The sequence below is a fragment of the Haliotis rubra genome, unplaced genomic scaffold (assembly GCF_003918875.1).
Source record: "Haliotis rubra isolate DU_JTF1 unplaced genomic scaffold, ASM391887v1 Scf82, whole genome shotgun sequence".
Lineage (NCBI taxonomy): Eukaryota > Metazoa > Mollusca > Gastropoda > Lepetellida > Haliotidae > Haliotis > Haliotis rubra.
This window is the reverse complement of record NW_025767546.1, coordinates 382529-400269: the sequence shown is the minus strand read 5'-3', so window position 1 is coordinate 400269 and position 17741 is coordinate 382529. Positions and strand designations below refer to the sequence as shown.

Here is a 17741-nt window from a genome sequence, read left to right as displayed (position 1 = left end):
TTCTCTGCACCTGGAAATTGAGACCGTGTGTACTCTCGTCCCTCGGCAGACAATATACTGGGTGTGGGTTTAAGATGAGGAAGTCTTTCTGTATTTAACGAACACATAAAAGTGCCATGGAATCTAGTAACTTTCAAATGGCAACCATGACAGCCCCTTTTCAATTCACTGTTGAGTAGACCCTTTTGAAAAAAAATGTTTTTTGATTTGTACCCGAATGGAAGAGATGTCATATTTGGTTCACAATAGTAGAAAATAATAGCCAACATTGGAAATTGCTTCGTGTTTATACAAAGATCTGGACCCGGAACAGACCGCGGGTTTGGCAAAACCGTGTAAGTGCTCACCACCTTGGCAAACCTCATCCAGTTATATTCGCATTTTAAACTGACACGCGGTTAAATAACCGACATGTTGGACACGGCGTCAGACCTACCCATCTACTATTGAGAGGTACGGGTAGGACAGCAGTCTACGGCACCGCAATTCCCGGTGTAGAGCTGCGGCCTGCACACGTGCCAGAAACCTCCACTTTGTCCGAACCCCAAAATTCGCTTCTGTGCTCGTTGGTACTAGTAGTGCGTCGTCATGGTATGGGTGACCCACTGCTATAAGCGGTGTTAAACCAAACTCACTACTTCGGGGACATCGTTATCAGTGTGTTATCATGTCTATGTATGTAGCTGATACTCTGGCCAGCAGATACCAGACGACCTATATCAGTGTTACACGGTAACAACATGGATGTGTATTTCTCTCTACCAACGTTCAAGTAATATTTATAACGGGAGGTGAGACATATTTTTCAGATATATCATATCATATTATTTTGACGCATGAGAACACTGAAACTTGAAATGAACGATGATGATGGATACATGTTTTATCCTGAGCGCTATGGCTTTCACAGGAACTTCAGAGGTTAAAGATGAATAGCATACAATGCCATAGGCAGATTGTTGTGTATTGATATCAGTGAATGCAAAATTGTGATCGAGTAGATACTAGAATAGAGACCGTTACCAACACAGCATACTGTAGATAATTTTCTGTAATTGGAATTTCGTATATTTCCTCCAATAAACATGTTCGCGTATTCCTGAAAAGTACGTACTTCGAATTGCTGAGTCCATAGAAAATATTCTCTGTGTTTCGCATATAGCATCAGCGACTGGTTGCATGCCTGGGTGAAACATTAACCGTGACAGAAGTATCAAGAGATTGTCATCTATTCTTACGAAATGTGTACCATTTGTAATTTTACGTTTCTCCGCATGAAATTTGTTTTTTTACTAATTTCATCTGTTCATTTCATGTTAATATTGGGCGGCAGGCTTGGTAGGCATCAAAGACAGAAATTGTTATTCTGTTGATCTGCTATTCATATGTGTGACTCAGGGTAAAACGTCAGTCAAGATCAGCGAAATGCGCATGTCTCCAATAATAGTATAACATTTCGAGGGAATATTCATCTAGTGTCAACAAAACAGATTTCATTTTCGATAAGGTATTGTCCCTTTCGTCGATACCCAGAGCATATCTTCAAATGTTTTAATTTTGTTAGAATTTATGTTTATTATGATGTCTCCATAAAAGTGTAATCCACGGTACCCCACGAAAATGACCATATAATTATTTTAAAGATTATATGTATTCATTAGATAGTATGCCTTATGTATAGTTTTATATTTGGTCAATACAATATCAATCTCATATCCACTACATTTCAGCCGATTTCTCACCATGATGCTAGGATTTTTAAGGATGTAATCTACGTGATCACCATAAGATAAAAACTGTGCACCCAGTGTCACCAAAAGGGTTTAAAATGAATGGACCTATTCAGTAGTAATAACAAAGTGAAGGAGATTACACTTTAAACGTTTGGTGGGTGCTAAAGGACGTTTGTGTAGTCTAAGTTATGTAATCTACGTGACCTCATTTTCAAAGGGCATCATTTATTCGCGATATGCACACGCTAGTTACGTACCATTGGCACTGAGCGTCCACTGGTTCGAGAAGTAATATTGGCTCTGTCATCCAAGCGCCATTAGCTCATGACATGACGGACCTTTTCTTTAGTAGCGTGATTGAAATGTGCACGATTGTTCAGTGACACTTTACAGGTCATCACACACTATCAGGGCTACTGAGGTATGACAGTTTTGTGGATCTAAGGTTATGGCATGAACTCTTCTAAACATTAAATGATTATTTACTTTTAATTGGCTTATCATTGTTGATATTCTACATCAAACCAAGCAGGAAACGTGATTACATTTTGGATGAATTTTCATTGTGTTTCTGTACTGTCTGTACTTTAAATAATGAATGAAACAAAGAAACAGTTAATCACTTTTGTATCTTTTCATGTAACTCTCTGTAATAGTATAGCAACATTTCACCAGTATTTTTTCTAACTTTATATGTAGATATGTTAGTGTTACGGTAACGTAGATTACAAGATTGTATTTAATTTGTATAATGGCCTAGTTTTGTTCTTTATCACAATATAATACAGATAAAACTTATGTGAAATATATTTCCAGTAACACTTAGTTAAAAACACGTATGTATAGTACGTTTCATGATCAATTTATGTAAATTAGTTTACCCAATTATGGTACCCAATAATGATTGACGATCTCGTTTTCTCCTTCACATCTGACTTTTGATAGTTTTACTTTCGTGAACAATAAATGATGTTCTAACAATAAAATGACATCATTTGAAAAAAGAACTTTAATTTTCTTATCAGTTCCAGTTATCAGTTGGTGCAGCTATCAGTAAGTGTTGTGTTCGTCATTGGTAGGTTGAGGATACGCTTGCTGCATGCATAAGTGACTTATTTATAGTAACGGATATATCACCACGTCACACCATCAGTGCACTGTGACACACTGACTGACTGACTGATTTTGGTTTTACGCCGCTTTTAGCAATATTCCAGCAACATCACGGCGGGGGACACCAGAAATGGGCTTCACACATTGTACCCATGTGGGGATTCGAACCCGGGTCTTCGGCGTGACGAGCCAACGCTTTAACCATTAGGCTACCCCACCGCCCCGCACTGTGACACACAGTCAACTTTGTCACACCATCAGTGCACTGTGACACACAGTCAACTTTGTCACATCATAGGTCACAAAGACACTCAGTCACAAGCCAGCACACCAGTCTATTCTGTTCTTATTCTTGTTTATTACGGAGTCCCCAAACACAAGCATCTTCCTGATTTCATCCCCACTGTTCCACAGGTATGTCTTCATTGCTGATCTTGGCGGCGGCCGTGGTGGTCAGTGTGCAGTGCACTTATTATGGCCTGGATAAAACAGTGTGTTCGCCGGTAGTCCAGAAAAGTACGTCTACACAACATTCACATATTTGTACATTTTGTATATACTGGTACTTCATAATTATACACTAGCATGGAAGTATATATATACACTGGTTTGGAAGTGCACTTTATATACACTGGTTTGGAAGTGCACTTTATATACACTGGTTTGGAAGTGCACTTTATATACACTGGTTTGGAAGTGCACTTTATATACACTGGTTTGGTGGAAGTGCACTTTATATACACTGGTTTGGAAGTGCACTGTATATACACTGGTTTGGAAGTACACTTTATATACACTGGTTTGGAAGTACACTTTATATACACTGGTTTGGAAGTGCACTGTATATACACTGGTTTGGAAGTACACTTTATATACACTGGTTTGGAAGTACACTTTATATACATTGGTTTGGTGGAAGTGCACTTTATATACACTGGTTTGGAAGTGCACTGCATATACACTGGTTTGGAAGTGCACTGCATATACACTGGTTTGGAAGTGCACTTTATATACACTGGTTTGGAAGTGCACTTTATATACACTGGTTTGGAAGTGCACTGCATATACACTGGTTTGGAAGTGCACTGTATATACACTGGTTTGGAAGTGCACTGTATATACACTGGTTTGGAAGTGCACTGTATATACACTGGTTTGGAAGTACACTTTATATACACTGGTTTGGAAGTGCACTTTATATACACTGGTTTGGAAGTGCACTTTATATACACTGGTTTGGAAGTGCACTGTATATACACTGGTTTGGAAGTGCACTTTATATACACTGGTTTGGAAGTGCACTTTATATACACTGGTTTGGAAGTGCATTTTATATACACTGGTTTGGAAGTGCACTTTATATACACTGGTTTGGAAGTGCACTTTATATACACTGGTTTGGAAGTGCACTTTATATACACTGGTTTGGAAGTACACTTCATGTACACTGGTTTAGAAGTGCCATCATATAGACGTTCACAAAACGTACAGACACACGTACAAGGGTCATATCACCAAATGTTCACGGCGTCTTATAGATGGAATATGGGGGCAATACATTTCCAGCTATCAATACATATAATGCTCATACTGTGTGCTTTTAGCATATAGTATTTCGCCGGTACTAATGCGGTCCTTATTCCAGTGATTGCCCCGCCCCCTGCCATCACGACCGGCAAACTGTACTCCGTGAACATAGACTGGCGGGAACTCATCAGCCAGCGGACGTACAACGTCAGAGAGTACTACGACGATGAACGGAAGCTAAGCAGTCTCTACATCCAGATTCCACCCCAGCAGAACGTCAAGGTCATCTTTGACTACAACACTGACGTGGCGCTCACCATCCACCTACCAGACAGTCAAAGTAAGTCACACGGCGAGCACTGTCTTGTCGGAGGAAACTGCTCTAGCAGCACACATGTGATGGGGAAGCGATGAAGCGATGAACAATGCAGATCCTGTGTTTCAGACGCTATGGGGACGTGCAGCGTGAGCCGAATTGGAACGCAGATGTACCGTTACAACGGCAAGCCGTGGCTCACATCCATCATGCTGCTGTACCGAGCCATGATCGCCTCCAAGGACGTAAGTGCCCCCACTGCTCGGACTTGCCGCGTGGAATCAGCTATAGAATCCTTTCACCCAACAAACGTTATTTTGAAAAATAACTTTCATATAGAGTTTCATTAGGTTCCTTCAAAAATAACTCTCTTCGTTATATCAACCTGTCAACTTTAACCTAATATACATGTAATCTAAGCAGCAGCCCCTGAAAAAATATAAATGCCTCTGAAGACTTGAATTCGCATCCTCCCAACAAGAGAATATCGCGATATGAATCTTACGTGCGCCTTACATAACCTTGTAGGGGGGATTCCTGGTAGGGATATTTCCCCGGCAGTAGGCTTGTCTGGTTCAGGCTCGTGTTGATGCCGACATATAGCTGGAACATAGGTCATTGGCGCGTTGAGACATAATATATTAACAAAACAATGTATGGTATGATTAAGACACTAACGATGTATGGTAGTGGGTGACGGGCACACTACCACAAAATACCAACACCTTCCCCTTCAGAGGTCATGACGTCACGTTCTTGTTGCCAGACTCAATATGTGGCTAATTCCACTGTGAAGTTCATCCGGTCGTACCCCGTCAGCGAATGGAGTGCCTGCATGTATGACTTCTCCATTGACATCACCACCAAGACGAAGCTGTTCTTTATAAGTAAGTTTGTCACAAGTCATACGAAAACTTAAAATACTACCTGGACGGGTCATCATCTTGATCGATGAGAGAAGGGAAAATGTTGAAATTATTCATCGCTAGTGTAAGAACAGATAATTTAGAGCATAGGCGGAACCAGAGAGGGGATGCAGGTGCGCGCACACCCTCCATGAAAGTTTGTTAAATGACCATTGAAACTCTCGTGAAAATGGAGTGTGCACACACACACCCTTTATCAAGTTTATCAAGACTGTGCACCACCCCCCCCACCCCTTTCTCAAAAAGCTGTATCCGCCCCTGTAGCGTATGTAAAATCATATCTGTTGTTTTGGTGAGAAACGACCCATAAATTGGAAAGTGCTATCTCATGTAACGAACCTGAGACTTCCCCTTTGAAAGTAATGACGGCATGCTTGTCGTCACGGGACGATTGTTGTGTTCGGCAGACGACACAGGGCAGGTTTGGATGAGTCCCCAGCTGCCGCCGACCGATCCCCACCCGGTGCAGATGATGCTGCACTCCAAGCGGCACAACAACACCTCGGTACAGGAGTACCAAGTCGTCGGCGATTTCGTCGACTTCACACCAATCCCAACAATCCCCCAAGATGCATTCCTGGTGAGATACGAGCTTTACACCAATCCCAACATTCACCCAAGATGCATTCCTGGTGAGATGCGAACTTTCACGAGAACCAGATATACATGTATGTGAGATAGCATTCACGTGAACAGGATATACATGTATGTGAGATAGCATTCACGTGAACCATATATACATGTATGTGAGACAGCACTCACGTGAACCATATATACATGTATGTGAGACAGCATTCACGTGAACCATATATACATGTATGTGAGACAGCATTCACGTGAACCATATATACATGTATGTGAGATAGCATTCACGTGAACCATATATACATGTATGTGAGACAGCATTCACGTGAACCAGGGGCGTTGGGGTAGCCTAGTGGTTAAAGCTTTCCGCTCGTAACGCCGAAGACCCTGGTTCGATTTTCAATATGGGTACAATGTGTGAAGCCTATTCCTGGTGTCACACCAATCCCAACAATCCCCCAAGATGCATTCCTGGTGAGATACGAGCTTTACACCAATCCCAACATTCACCCAAGATGCATTCCTGGTGAGATGCGAACTTTCACGAGAACCAGATATACATGTATGTGAGATAGCATTCACGTGAACAGGATATACATGTATGTGAGATAGCATTCACGTGAACCATATATACATGTATGTGAGACAGCATTCATGTGAACCATATATACATGTATGTAAGACAGCATTCACGTGAACCATATATACATGTATGTGAGACGGCATTCACGTGAACCATATATACATGTATGTAAGACAGCACTCACGTGAACCATATATACATGTATGTGAGACAGCATTCACGTGAACCATATATACATGTATGTGAGACAGCATTCACGTGAACCATATATACATGTATGTGAGACAGCACTCACGTGAACCATATATACATGTATGTGAGACAGCATTCACGTGAACCAGGGGCGTTGGGGTAGCCTAGTGGTTAAAGCTTTCCGCTCGTAACGCCGAAGACCCTGGTTCGATTTTCAATATGGGTACAATGTGTGAAGCCTATTCCTGGTGTCCACCGCCGTGATATTGCTGGAATATTGCTAAAAGCGGTGTAAAACTAAAGTCACTCACTCATGTGAACCAGGTATGCATGTATATGAGACAGCATTCACGTTAACCAGAAATACGTGTATGTGAGACATCATTAAGGTTAAAGAGGTTTACATTTAAGCTCACACACAAACAATGCTCCATGGCTGTGACGGTATTCACTTGTTCTTCTTGTTACGTTAACACGTGTTCCTGCCACCTGTATCTCCAGACTCCGCCCGGGATCTTCTGTCCAGGCCGTCCACTCATCAGGGAGATGCCACTCATCGCTGACCAGTTCTATATGCTGATGGAGGTCATAGACATGGACTTACAAGAGATCACCTTTATTGAGGTTCGCATCGTTGTTAAGATCATAGTATTTGTTGAGATCATCAGTGAACTGTATAGTGTCTGACAGAATCCAGGAACTCCGCCCACGGAAGCTTTACCCACAGGAACTCTGCCCACCACAATTTTGACAGGGGAGGACCTTTGCCCACAATATATAGTATGACCAGAAATAATTGAGAATTTTAGGAATATGTTTAATTGGATTTCTAGTATTATAAACAACCTTGACCAGCTATCAAATGCTTGGTTTCATTCAAGAGAGACAACTCCGTTAATCCTTTTTCATTAGTTTGTGAAGAGTTATCCCCTTTTGTTTACTTGCTAGCAGACGACATTTTCAGTTATCCTCAGTATGGATGATTTAGAGAAGAGGGAGTTGATTTTAGAGTATTATAACAAGGACATCAGATGAGCTAAAGTGATTTCAAGTAGAACAGGCATCCCTTTGTGCACTGTTTATCGTGTTTTGATAAATATTGCAAATGGATATGGCATTGAGCACCAGGGAGGCGCAGGTAGGCCCAGAAAATTGACTGTCGGTGACAGGAGGTGGCTTAGTATTCTTGTTTCTAAAAACAAACGAAGGAGTTTAGAAAAGTTAGGCTGGACATGATTGATAGAGGAACTGTGGCTGTCTGTAAGGAGACAGTTAGAACTGAGCTGCATGCAATGGGTTGGCAGAAAAGTCGAGGAATTCCATCACCGATCATGAAACCTGAACAAAAGGAGCTAAGGTTGAACTGGTGCGTACTGCATAGAAATATTAACTGGGACAATGTGATTTTCTCAGATGAAAGTTCTGTGTGGCTGTTTCCTAATACACTGAAATTCTGGACCCAACAAACTGAAAAACCTTTGTATCAGCGCCCAAAGTACAGTATGAAATTTAACGCGTGGGTTGGCATATCTGTGTTAGGGGCAACGCCCCTCTGTGTGTTTGAAAGGAAACAGTGAGCGGTACACAGATATTCTCGAGGGACATTTACATCCATCTGCTTACGTGTTCTATGGAAAGTTTTGGACTTTCCAGCAGGACAACGACCCAAAACATCGTTCAAAGCATTCACAGGCCTGGTTTCGGACCCAAAATGTGACATTATTAGATTGGCCAAGCTATAGCCCTGACCTAAATCCAATAGAAAATGTTTGGGGACTTATGAAGGAAAGTGTCAATAAGAAAAATCTGACAAATATTGCTGAAATGAAAGAAGAGGTGGTCCGATATTGGGACAGCATGGACCACGACTTCTTTGACCAGTAGTATGCCCCACCGCATTGAAGCCTGCATTGCTGCCCATATGGTGACTTGACAATATAATAACTGTTCACCCGTCTTTGAATCTGGAGTTATGTTCTGGTAATATTCACATTTAATACGTGAGTAATGAGTGAAAAAAATTAAAAACTTATAATCTTAAATTCTCAATAATTTCTGGTTGTACTGTAAACTTTTGCCTACATTAAGACTCACCTTACTACCCACGCACCTTAATACTCACACAACTGAGGATATATAGTTATAAAAGAGATCAAACATTAATTGCACTTCTTTTTCTCATTACAATTAATACTCATCTTACTACCCACCTCAATGCTAACACTGCTCAGGATATATAGTTTTAAAAGAGATCAAGTATTAAATGCACTTCGCTCTTTTGTACTTCTTTTTTTAATTATCTAATGACCAGATACATTGTTTTGATCATCTGTGATGAGACAGGGAATGTTGTTGACACTTGAGTGAGGAGGTATATTGTTGGAGAGATACCTGTATTTGTGGGCGAACTGTCTCTGTGACGAGACAGGGAATGTTGTTGACACTTGAGTGAGGAGGTATATTGTAGGAGACATACCTGTATTTGTGGGTGCCCTGTCTCTGTGACGAGACAGTGAATTTTGTTGACACTTGAGTGTGGAGGTATATTGTCGGAGACATACCTGTATTTGTGGGTGAACTTTCTCTGTGACGTGACAGGGAATGTTGTTGACACTTGAGTGAGGAGGTATATTGTCGGAGACATACCTGTATTTGTGGGTGGAATGTCTCTGTGACGAGACAGGGAATGTTGTTGACACGTGAGTGTGGAGGTATATTGTTGGAGACATACCTGTATTTGTGGGTGCCCTGTCTCTGTGACGAGACAGGGAATGTTGTTGACACGTGAGTGGAGGTATATTGTTGGAGACATACCTGTATTTGTGGGCGAACTGTCTCTGTGACGAGACAGGGAATGTTGTTGACACGTGAGTGTGGAGGTATATTGTTGGAGACATACCTGTATTTGTTGGTGCCCTGTCTCTGTGACGAGACAGGGAATGTTGTTGACACGTGAGTGGAGGTATATTGTTGGAGACATACCTGTATTTGTGGATGACCTGTCTCTGTGACGAGACAGGGAATGTTGTTGACACGTGAGTGGAGGTATATTGTTGGAGACATACCTGTATTTGTGGGTGACCTGTCTCTGTGACGAGACAGGGAATGTTGTTGACACGTGAGTGGAGGTATATTGTTGGAGACATACCTGTATTTGTGGGTGGAATGTCTCTGTGTTTCAGGTGTGGTTTGACGGCAGCTCCCGCCGAGTACGGCGTGACACCAAAGACTCACTTGGCACCGACCCCAACCCACTTTCTTACATCTATAACTTCGAGACAGGTAGAGCACATGGCCATATATCTACAATACGGTATTAGATGTAGGTTCATTAATTCACACGTTCTCTTGCTTCTCGTCATACATGAATTACATCTGTAATGGTTACAGTAGAAAATGGCATTGCCGAACACATATTTTTTGTAGTTTGTATTCTTGGTGTGTGTGCGTGCGTGGGTGCATGTGTTGCAGGTGCGAGGTATATGGGCATGTGTTATGTTGAGTCACCAGCTGCAGGTGCGTGTACACGTATGTTGCAGGTGCGAGGTATGTGAAGGACAAGTATCTCGGGACGTGTGATGTTGAAGTTATCCGGAGCGGCGATGATTATACGGCTGTCACTGCCGATAATCACATCACTGTAAAAAATATCTCGGAGGTGTTCCATTACGACAACGCGACAATTCAGTATGTAGGGGAGGTAAGAATTACATTTATATATAATTATTATATTTATGATATCTAACGTTTTTGCGGATTTATTCCTTGTGCCATGATAATTGTCAATCATACATCCCAGCACAGCGGAATTGTTCAGCTACAAGGCTGTTGTGGTTGGTATGGGATCACATGCGGGTCGACGTTTTGGGATATTTCTTTTGATGATGTAGGCTGTATGTCTTTAAAGATACGTTTCGTGATCTCACATAGCCAAACTCAAAGACACCCTATTTCAAGACAGCACTGTCTCATGTGCAGCCTTTCTTTCACAAGTGCTGACTAGGCAAAATCCAACATTTTAACTTTGCTTCTGTCAGAACACCAGAATTACTAATCAGCCAGTTGTCTTAATGTAGATGTTTTTTTGTTTTTTTTTGTTTGTTTGTTGTTTGTTTGTGTATGTTATTTTTTCTTGTTTGTTTTGTGTTTTGTTTTTTGTTGTTTTTTTTTTTTGTTTTTTTGGTGGGGTGGGTGGGGAGTTCTGCATGTTGTGTAGGACATTTCTGCTCGGGTTCACCTTCAGCCCACCTCAAGTTGATATATAGTAGATCAGTGTATTTCATATTGATATCTATGCATAACGATTCAGTAAGAAAAGCACCCCAGAAGGGTGTATGACAAGAGGTATGACTCTTATAACGTTCCAATTATGTCGACCAATATTTGAACAGCTCCAACACTTGGCATTTACATTTCACAACTTTTCATGTGCCAACAAAGTCAAGATTTCAAAGAGCATCATATAACTCTTTCTCAGATGTTGTTCGATCAAGGTTCAACATTCAAGGCCTCAATAGGTGATAAGTAATGGGAGACATGAGGAGGACATTTCCATTTCAAAATTGTGACAAAAATTATGTCCATGCATTTCTTTTTCAGTTGAGCAGAATGTGCTTTCTCTTTCGTGGACACCTTGTATCATCACTTTTTGATTGTGATTCATGTACACTTGTTCATGATATTGTTGGAATTGTAAGATCAACTCTGCTTTTGCACAGAATTTTCTTAGGTCCTGTATAGGGTTTCGATGTTTTTGATGTTAAAATCTTGTTAGACTTATCTGGGCAAAGTTTATGGACATAATAGCTGGGATCATTCTAGTCTGTCTCACAGTCCCTGAACCACATTAATTTCCCTACTGCCAAGCCCTCTCTGCAGTGCTCAAGCCCTAAATAAAGCAAGTCTAGATTTCCTCAGGTTCTGAATCTCTGGTCTCCTTAGGGCTCCTTTTCAATATAAATTGGCTTGTTTGTTACTATCAAAATTATATATATTCAGAGACTAAGCCTTAGTCTAGGATCATTCATACAAAGTTCCATCTCCATTGGCATTTCTGTGGTAGTTTCTGAGGCAATGTTGAAAAGTTAATGATGGCCCTCAAATTGTCAGGATGAACGATGAAATCCACATCTTGACATAAGCTCTGCTGACTTTCCACTCACGAGTGGCAAACTTGAGCAACTGTCCAACACATGCAATTTCCACTTAATCAACCATTCCCAGGTATTTCATGTTATAGATGTCTCGCATGTATGTGAGGAAGTGTAAGTATTCTCTAGTGTTATAGGCTGATAGCAACCTGTCACGTGCTCTGCTGCAGATGACGACCCGAGGCACGCTATGTGACGTGTGGATCGGGGTCTACTTTGACATAGACTCCAACATCAACGCCACTGTACAGTGGTACTTCACGAAGGTAAAACCATTCCCGAGAGCCAATCGTGCCCCCAGTACTCACTTGGTATCCACTAGTCTCCCTTAAGGCTACCCCCGTGGAGATTCCGTGTAGGAATTCGTCCCAAGTATACAGTACTGGTCGTAGGAGACAACTAATTGCATAAGGTGCCAGTGACGTGTTTGACAGCGTGTTGCACCATATTGATGGCGTATTACGATGCCCGTAATGCAGCTTTTGTCTGAGTCGATCATATATAGGCTGACGTCCTATAGTTGGCATTGTTGGAGTTTATCGTTAAATATCCCAAAACAAACACATTATAAACTTATCACAATTCAAGTGAACCTGCATTGCTTTCATGCATGCTGTGCGTGTATTGATGTATAACATTTTGCAATGCAGTATAGGCGCATCACAACCCGCATAAATCTTATAGACAAGTGATAACTTCTTGGTAGATGTATCCCATGACCTCTTGTTACAGGAAGGCTGGACACAGGCTGTCGGGACCGTTCTGTCATCCAACAATTTCTACCGAATGGATTTATGGAGGGTAAGAATGGACAATAGATCCACCTGTGTAAGTCCCTACCGAATGGATTTATGGAGGGTAAGAATGGACAATAGATCCACCTGTGTAAGTCTCTACCGAATGGACTCATGGAGGGTAAGAATGGACAATAGATCCACCTGTGTAAGTCTCTACCGAATGGATTTATGGAAGTAAGAATGGACAATAGATCCACCTGTGTAAGTCTCTACCGAATGGACTCATGGAGGTAAGAATGGACAATAGATCCACCTGTGTAAGTCTCTACCGAATGGACTCATGAAGGAAGGAATGGACAATAGGTCCACCTGTGTAATTCTCTACCGAATGGACTCATGGAGGTAAGAATGGACATTAGATCCATCTGTGTAAGTCTCTACCGAATGGACCCATGGAGGTAAGAATGGACATTAGATCCACCTGTGTAAGTCTCTACCGAATGGACTCATGGAGGTAAGAATGGACAATAGATCCACCTGTGTAAGTCTCTACCGAATGGACTCATGGAGGTAAGAATGGACAATAGGAGGTAATCCCACCTGTGTAATTCTCTGTGTAATTCTCCCGAATGGACTCATGGAGGTAAATGGACAATAGAACCCTGGACAATAGGTCCACCTGTGTAATTCTCTGCCGAATGGACTCATGGAGGTAAGAATGGACAATAGATCCACCTGTGTGGAGGTAAATCTCTACCGAATGGACTCATGGAGGTAAGAATGGACAATAGGTCCACCTGTGTAATCCACCTGTGTGGACAATAGGTCCACCTGTGTAATTCTCTACCGAATGGACTCATGGAGGTAAGAATGGACAATAGGTCCACCTGTGTAATTCTCTGCCGAATGGACTCATGGAGGTAAGAATGGACAATAGATCCACCTGTGTAAGTCTCTACCGAATGGACTCATGGAGGTAGGAATGGACAATAGATCCACCTGTGTAATTCTCTGCCGAATGGACTCATAGAGGTAAGAACGGACAATAGATCCACCTGTGTAATTCTCTACCGAATGGACTCATGGAGGTAAGAATGGACAATAGGTCCACCTGTGTACGTCTCTACCGAATGGACTCATGGAGGTAGGAATGGACAATAGATCCACCTGTGTAAGTCTCTACCGAATGGACAGTAGATCACCTCTGTACCCTGCTAAAAGAGTGCGGAGTAAAACTAAGCTCACTCCCTCACTAACTTCCTGGTAAATTGTTTCAGAAAGGTGTTTCCAGGTGTATCGTTCTCCAAGTGTATAGTTCTCCTGGTGTATAGTTTCCCAAGTGTATAGTTCTCCAGGCGTATAGTTCTCCAGTTGTATAGTTCTCCAAGTGTATAGTTCGCCAGGTGTATAGTTCTCAAAGTGTATAGTGCTCCAGGTGTATAGTTCTCCAGGTGTATAGTTCTCCAGGTGCATAGTTCTCCAAGTGAATAGTTCTCCAGGTGTATAGTTCTCCAGGTGTATAGTTCTCCAAGTGTATAGTTCTCAAAGTGAATAGTTTTCCAGGTGTATAGTTCTCAAAGTGAATTATTCTCCAGGTGTATAGTTCTCCAGATGTATAGTTCTCCAGGTGTATGGTTCTGTAGCTGTGTAGATCTCCAAGTGTATAGTTATCCAGGTGTATAGTTCTGTAGGTGTGTAGATCTCCAGGTATATAGTTCTCCAGGTGTATAGTTCTTGAAGTGTATAGTTCTCCATGTGTATAGTTCTCCAGGTGTATAGTTCTCCAGATGTATAGTTCTCCAGATGTATAGTTCTCCAGGTGTATAGTTCTGTAGGTGTGTAGATCTCCAGGTGTATAGTTCTCCAGGTGTATAGTTCTCCAGGTGTATAGTTCTCCAGGTGTATAGTTCTCCAAGTGTATAGTTCTGTAGGTGTATAGTTCTCCAGGTGTATAGTTCTGTAGGTGTATATATCTCCAGGTGTATAGTTCTCCCGGTGCACGGAATCCAACTGACACACCGTGTATCACCGTGTGATGTTATATGTCGTTACAGGGTGGGTCCACGAACCCCGTCGTCTACAACATCCTCAAGTACACGCCTGTGGCCCAGCACTGGTCGGCGTTCGACTGCGGCGAGTGTTACAAGTATAACAGTAAAATACACTTCGTCGTACAACTCCTCGGTAAGTGTACACGTTGCCACGTATAAGGTAGGCTTCATCTCTTAAACACCGCTTGCTAGTCAAACTCACTCACTCACTCAAACTGACAACGGACACAGTAGAGTGAGTTGAGTGAGAACAATGTTTAGGTTATGCACACTTCACAGGGTGATAATGAGAATATTGGACTCAATTAACTGCGGCAAAAACAATACAAATATAATATTTCTTTCCAAAACGTCAGCTTTAGCACGAAAATTTTACTTTTCCCCTTGTTTTAGAAGTGTTTGAAGACTCGCCAAAACGTCACTAAGAAAACATGTAAAGCATAATGCACGTGCAAGTAAGTGGAAAAGCATGCGGTATCGATCAGGCAAACGCTGTGATTAAGTTTGCCATTCGTTTTCGCCTGGAAAAGAGGAAAACATCATGCCACGACTGAGTGCCGCCAATCGAAACATCGCCATAGGCCGCCTTGAAGCTGGGGACTCGCAGTCTGCAGTTGCCCGACATTTCAACGTTCATCAGAGCACCATATCTCGCCTTTGGGATTGTTTCCTGCAAACCAATTCCGCCCAATATCGCCCGAAAAGCGGCCGTCCAGGAGTTAACACCCGAGACAAGGACCGCTACACCCGGGGTGCTCACTTGCGTCATCGTCTTGCCACATCCGCTGAGACTGCACAACGCATCCCTGGTTTGAGAAGAATTTCCGACCAAACTGTCAGGAATCAATTGCGTGAGGTGGGGATTGGACCAAGAAGGCCAGTTGTCGCCCCCGTTTTGAGAGAATTCCATCTGGAAATGGAGCCTTAGAAATTAGAATCGAGTCTGGTTCAGTGATAAATCACGATTTCTTCTTCACCGGCGACCTGAAAGACAACTATGTTTGCCATCGGAGAATATTTTGCCCCTAAATGCATTCGACAGGTCGACAGATTCGGTGGAGCAAGTGTCATGGTGTGGGGTGGGATATCCAATCCACAAAGATCTGATTTAGTGGTGGTTCAGGGGAATCTGACAGCAAAACGGTACATCAACAAGTCCTTGCACGTCACATGCTTCCGATTATGGACCGACAGAGGGAGTTGTTCCAGCATGACAACGCTACTTCACATACATCACGCGGCACGGTCCGCTACCTTGCCATTTCTAACGTCAATGTCTTGCCATGGCCTTCCCTATCACCAGACCTAAACCCGATAGAACACCTACGTCAGCGTCAAAACACGCCTCAGACGTGTGAATTTTCACCTTTTTACCATTGATATTACATAATAGCTCTTAAAAGAATGCAATTGATTCTTTTAAAAATGGCTTATACGTTTCTTTTTTGAAGAGTCTATCTCATGGCATGAGCAAGGTGAAAAATGAACTCCCGAAACTTCGCACAGTTAGGTAAATCCCGCGAGCATCTGCATCGTAGAATGCATGCCGGCATCTCGGAATATACAACAGATTTTTTCATGTTTCTTCAGGAAGGTGGATGTCCTGAGACACCCGGTCACACTGACTACAGGTCGAGGGTGGCCATCATCAGACCCGGGGTTCTGCATCCTTTGGTGCTTTCGCCACATGAAGTGACCCCTCTGTGTTATATCTGAAATGCAGCCACTGACATTCAAATATATGTCTCACTTACTCACTCACTCACGTTTCTACCTTTCTTCTTCAGCTATGGACAGCTTCACCCAGCACAAAGTGAGCGAGTCCTACTTGTATGACAAAATGCAGGATGAGCTGACTAACCTCATCTACGAGGAAGCCAACCGAATGTCGAACCTCCAGGTACATGATGAATGTATAGCAGATATACACACAGGTGTATTTGAAGTTTGAATTACCTGTTGTAACTTGCACACAAGGAGATCGGTTCCGTTATTTCCGATAAGGTCTGTCTGTGTATGCCTGACACTATATATGATACCTGCGACAGGCGTTAAGACTGTAACATTGAAACAATCATCTCATTTTCGTGTTGTTGGTGGTTAGAATGACATTTCTTGAAGAGTGTATGGCATCGCTAGACAGATGAGCTATAATAGCAGTAGGACACCGATATATATCGGCTTCTAAACACCGTCAAGTTTACGAATGACATCCGCCACTCTACCATGCATGTGTGTTTGGTGTATGATGTAAATACTTCTACACTGTCTAGTTGGTGTATGGTGTGGATAGTTCTACCCTGTCCTACTGGTGTATGATGTGGATACTTCTACTCTGTCTAGTTGGTGTATAGTGTGGCTAGTTTTACTCTGTCCTACTGGTGTATGGTGTGGGTACTTCTACACTGTCTAGTTGGTGTATGGTGTGGATAGTTCTACCCTGTCCTACTGGTGTATGATGTGGATACTTCTACTCTGTCTAGTTGGTGTATAGTGTGGCTAGTTTTACTCTGTCCTACTGGTGTATGGTGTGGATACTTCTACACTGTCTAGTTGGTGTAAGATGTGGCTAGTTTTACCCTGTCCTACTGGTGTATGGTGTGGATACTTCTATCCTGTCTAGTTGGTGTAAGGTGTGGCTAGTTTTACCCTGTCCTACTGGTGTATGGTGTGGCTACTTCTACACTGTCTAGTTGGTGTAAGGTGTGGCTAGTTTTACCCTGTCCTACTGGTGTATGGTGTGGATACTTCTACCCTGTCTACTGGTTGGTGTATACTTCTCACCTGTGTGGCTAGTTTTACCCTGTCCTACTGGTGTATGGTGTGGC

At 42.3% G+C, this 17741-nt stretch overlaps 1 protein-coding gene across 1 annotated transcript in view; it reads left to right on the top strand.

Annotated features, from left to right (window-relative positions):
• Nucleotides 1–702: 702 nt before the first annotated feature.
• Nucleotides 703–17741, top strand: part of LOC124262044 — a 32099-nt gene continuing 15060 nt past the window's right edge. The window contains exons 1-13 of the mRNA XM_046696466.1: nt 703–791; nt 3261–3362; nt 4492–4713; nt 4819–4934; nt 5456–5576; nt 6023–6195; nt 7477–7599; nt 10158–10257; nt 10515–10675; nt 12296–12391; nt 12858–12926; nt 14917–15046; nt 16701–16813. Of these exons, the coding sequence (XP_046552422.1) occupies nt 3263–3362; nt 4492–4713; nt 4819–4934; nt 5456–5576; nt 6023–6195; nt 7477–7599; nt 10158–10257; nt 10515–10675; nt 12296–12391; nt 12858–12926; nt 14917–15046; nt 16701–16813 (1524 nt within the window). The 5' untranslated portion in view covers nt 703–791; nt 3261–3262. The remainder of the gene's footprint in view (nt 792–3260; nt 3363–4491; nt 4714–4818; nt 4935–5455; nt 5577–6022; nt 6196–7476; nt 7600–10157; nt 10258–10514; nt 10676–12295; nt 12392–12857; nt 12927–14916; nt 15047–16700; nt 16814–17741) is intronic.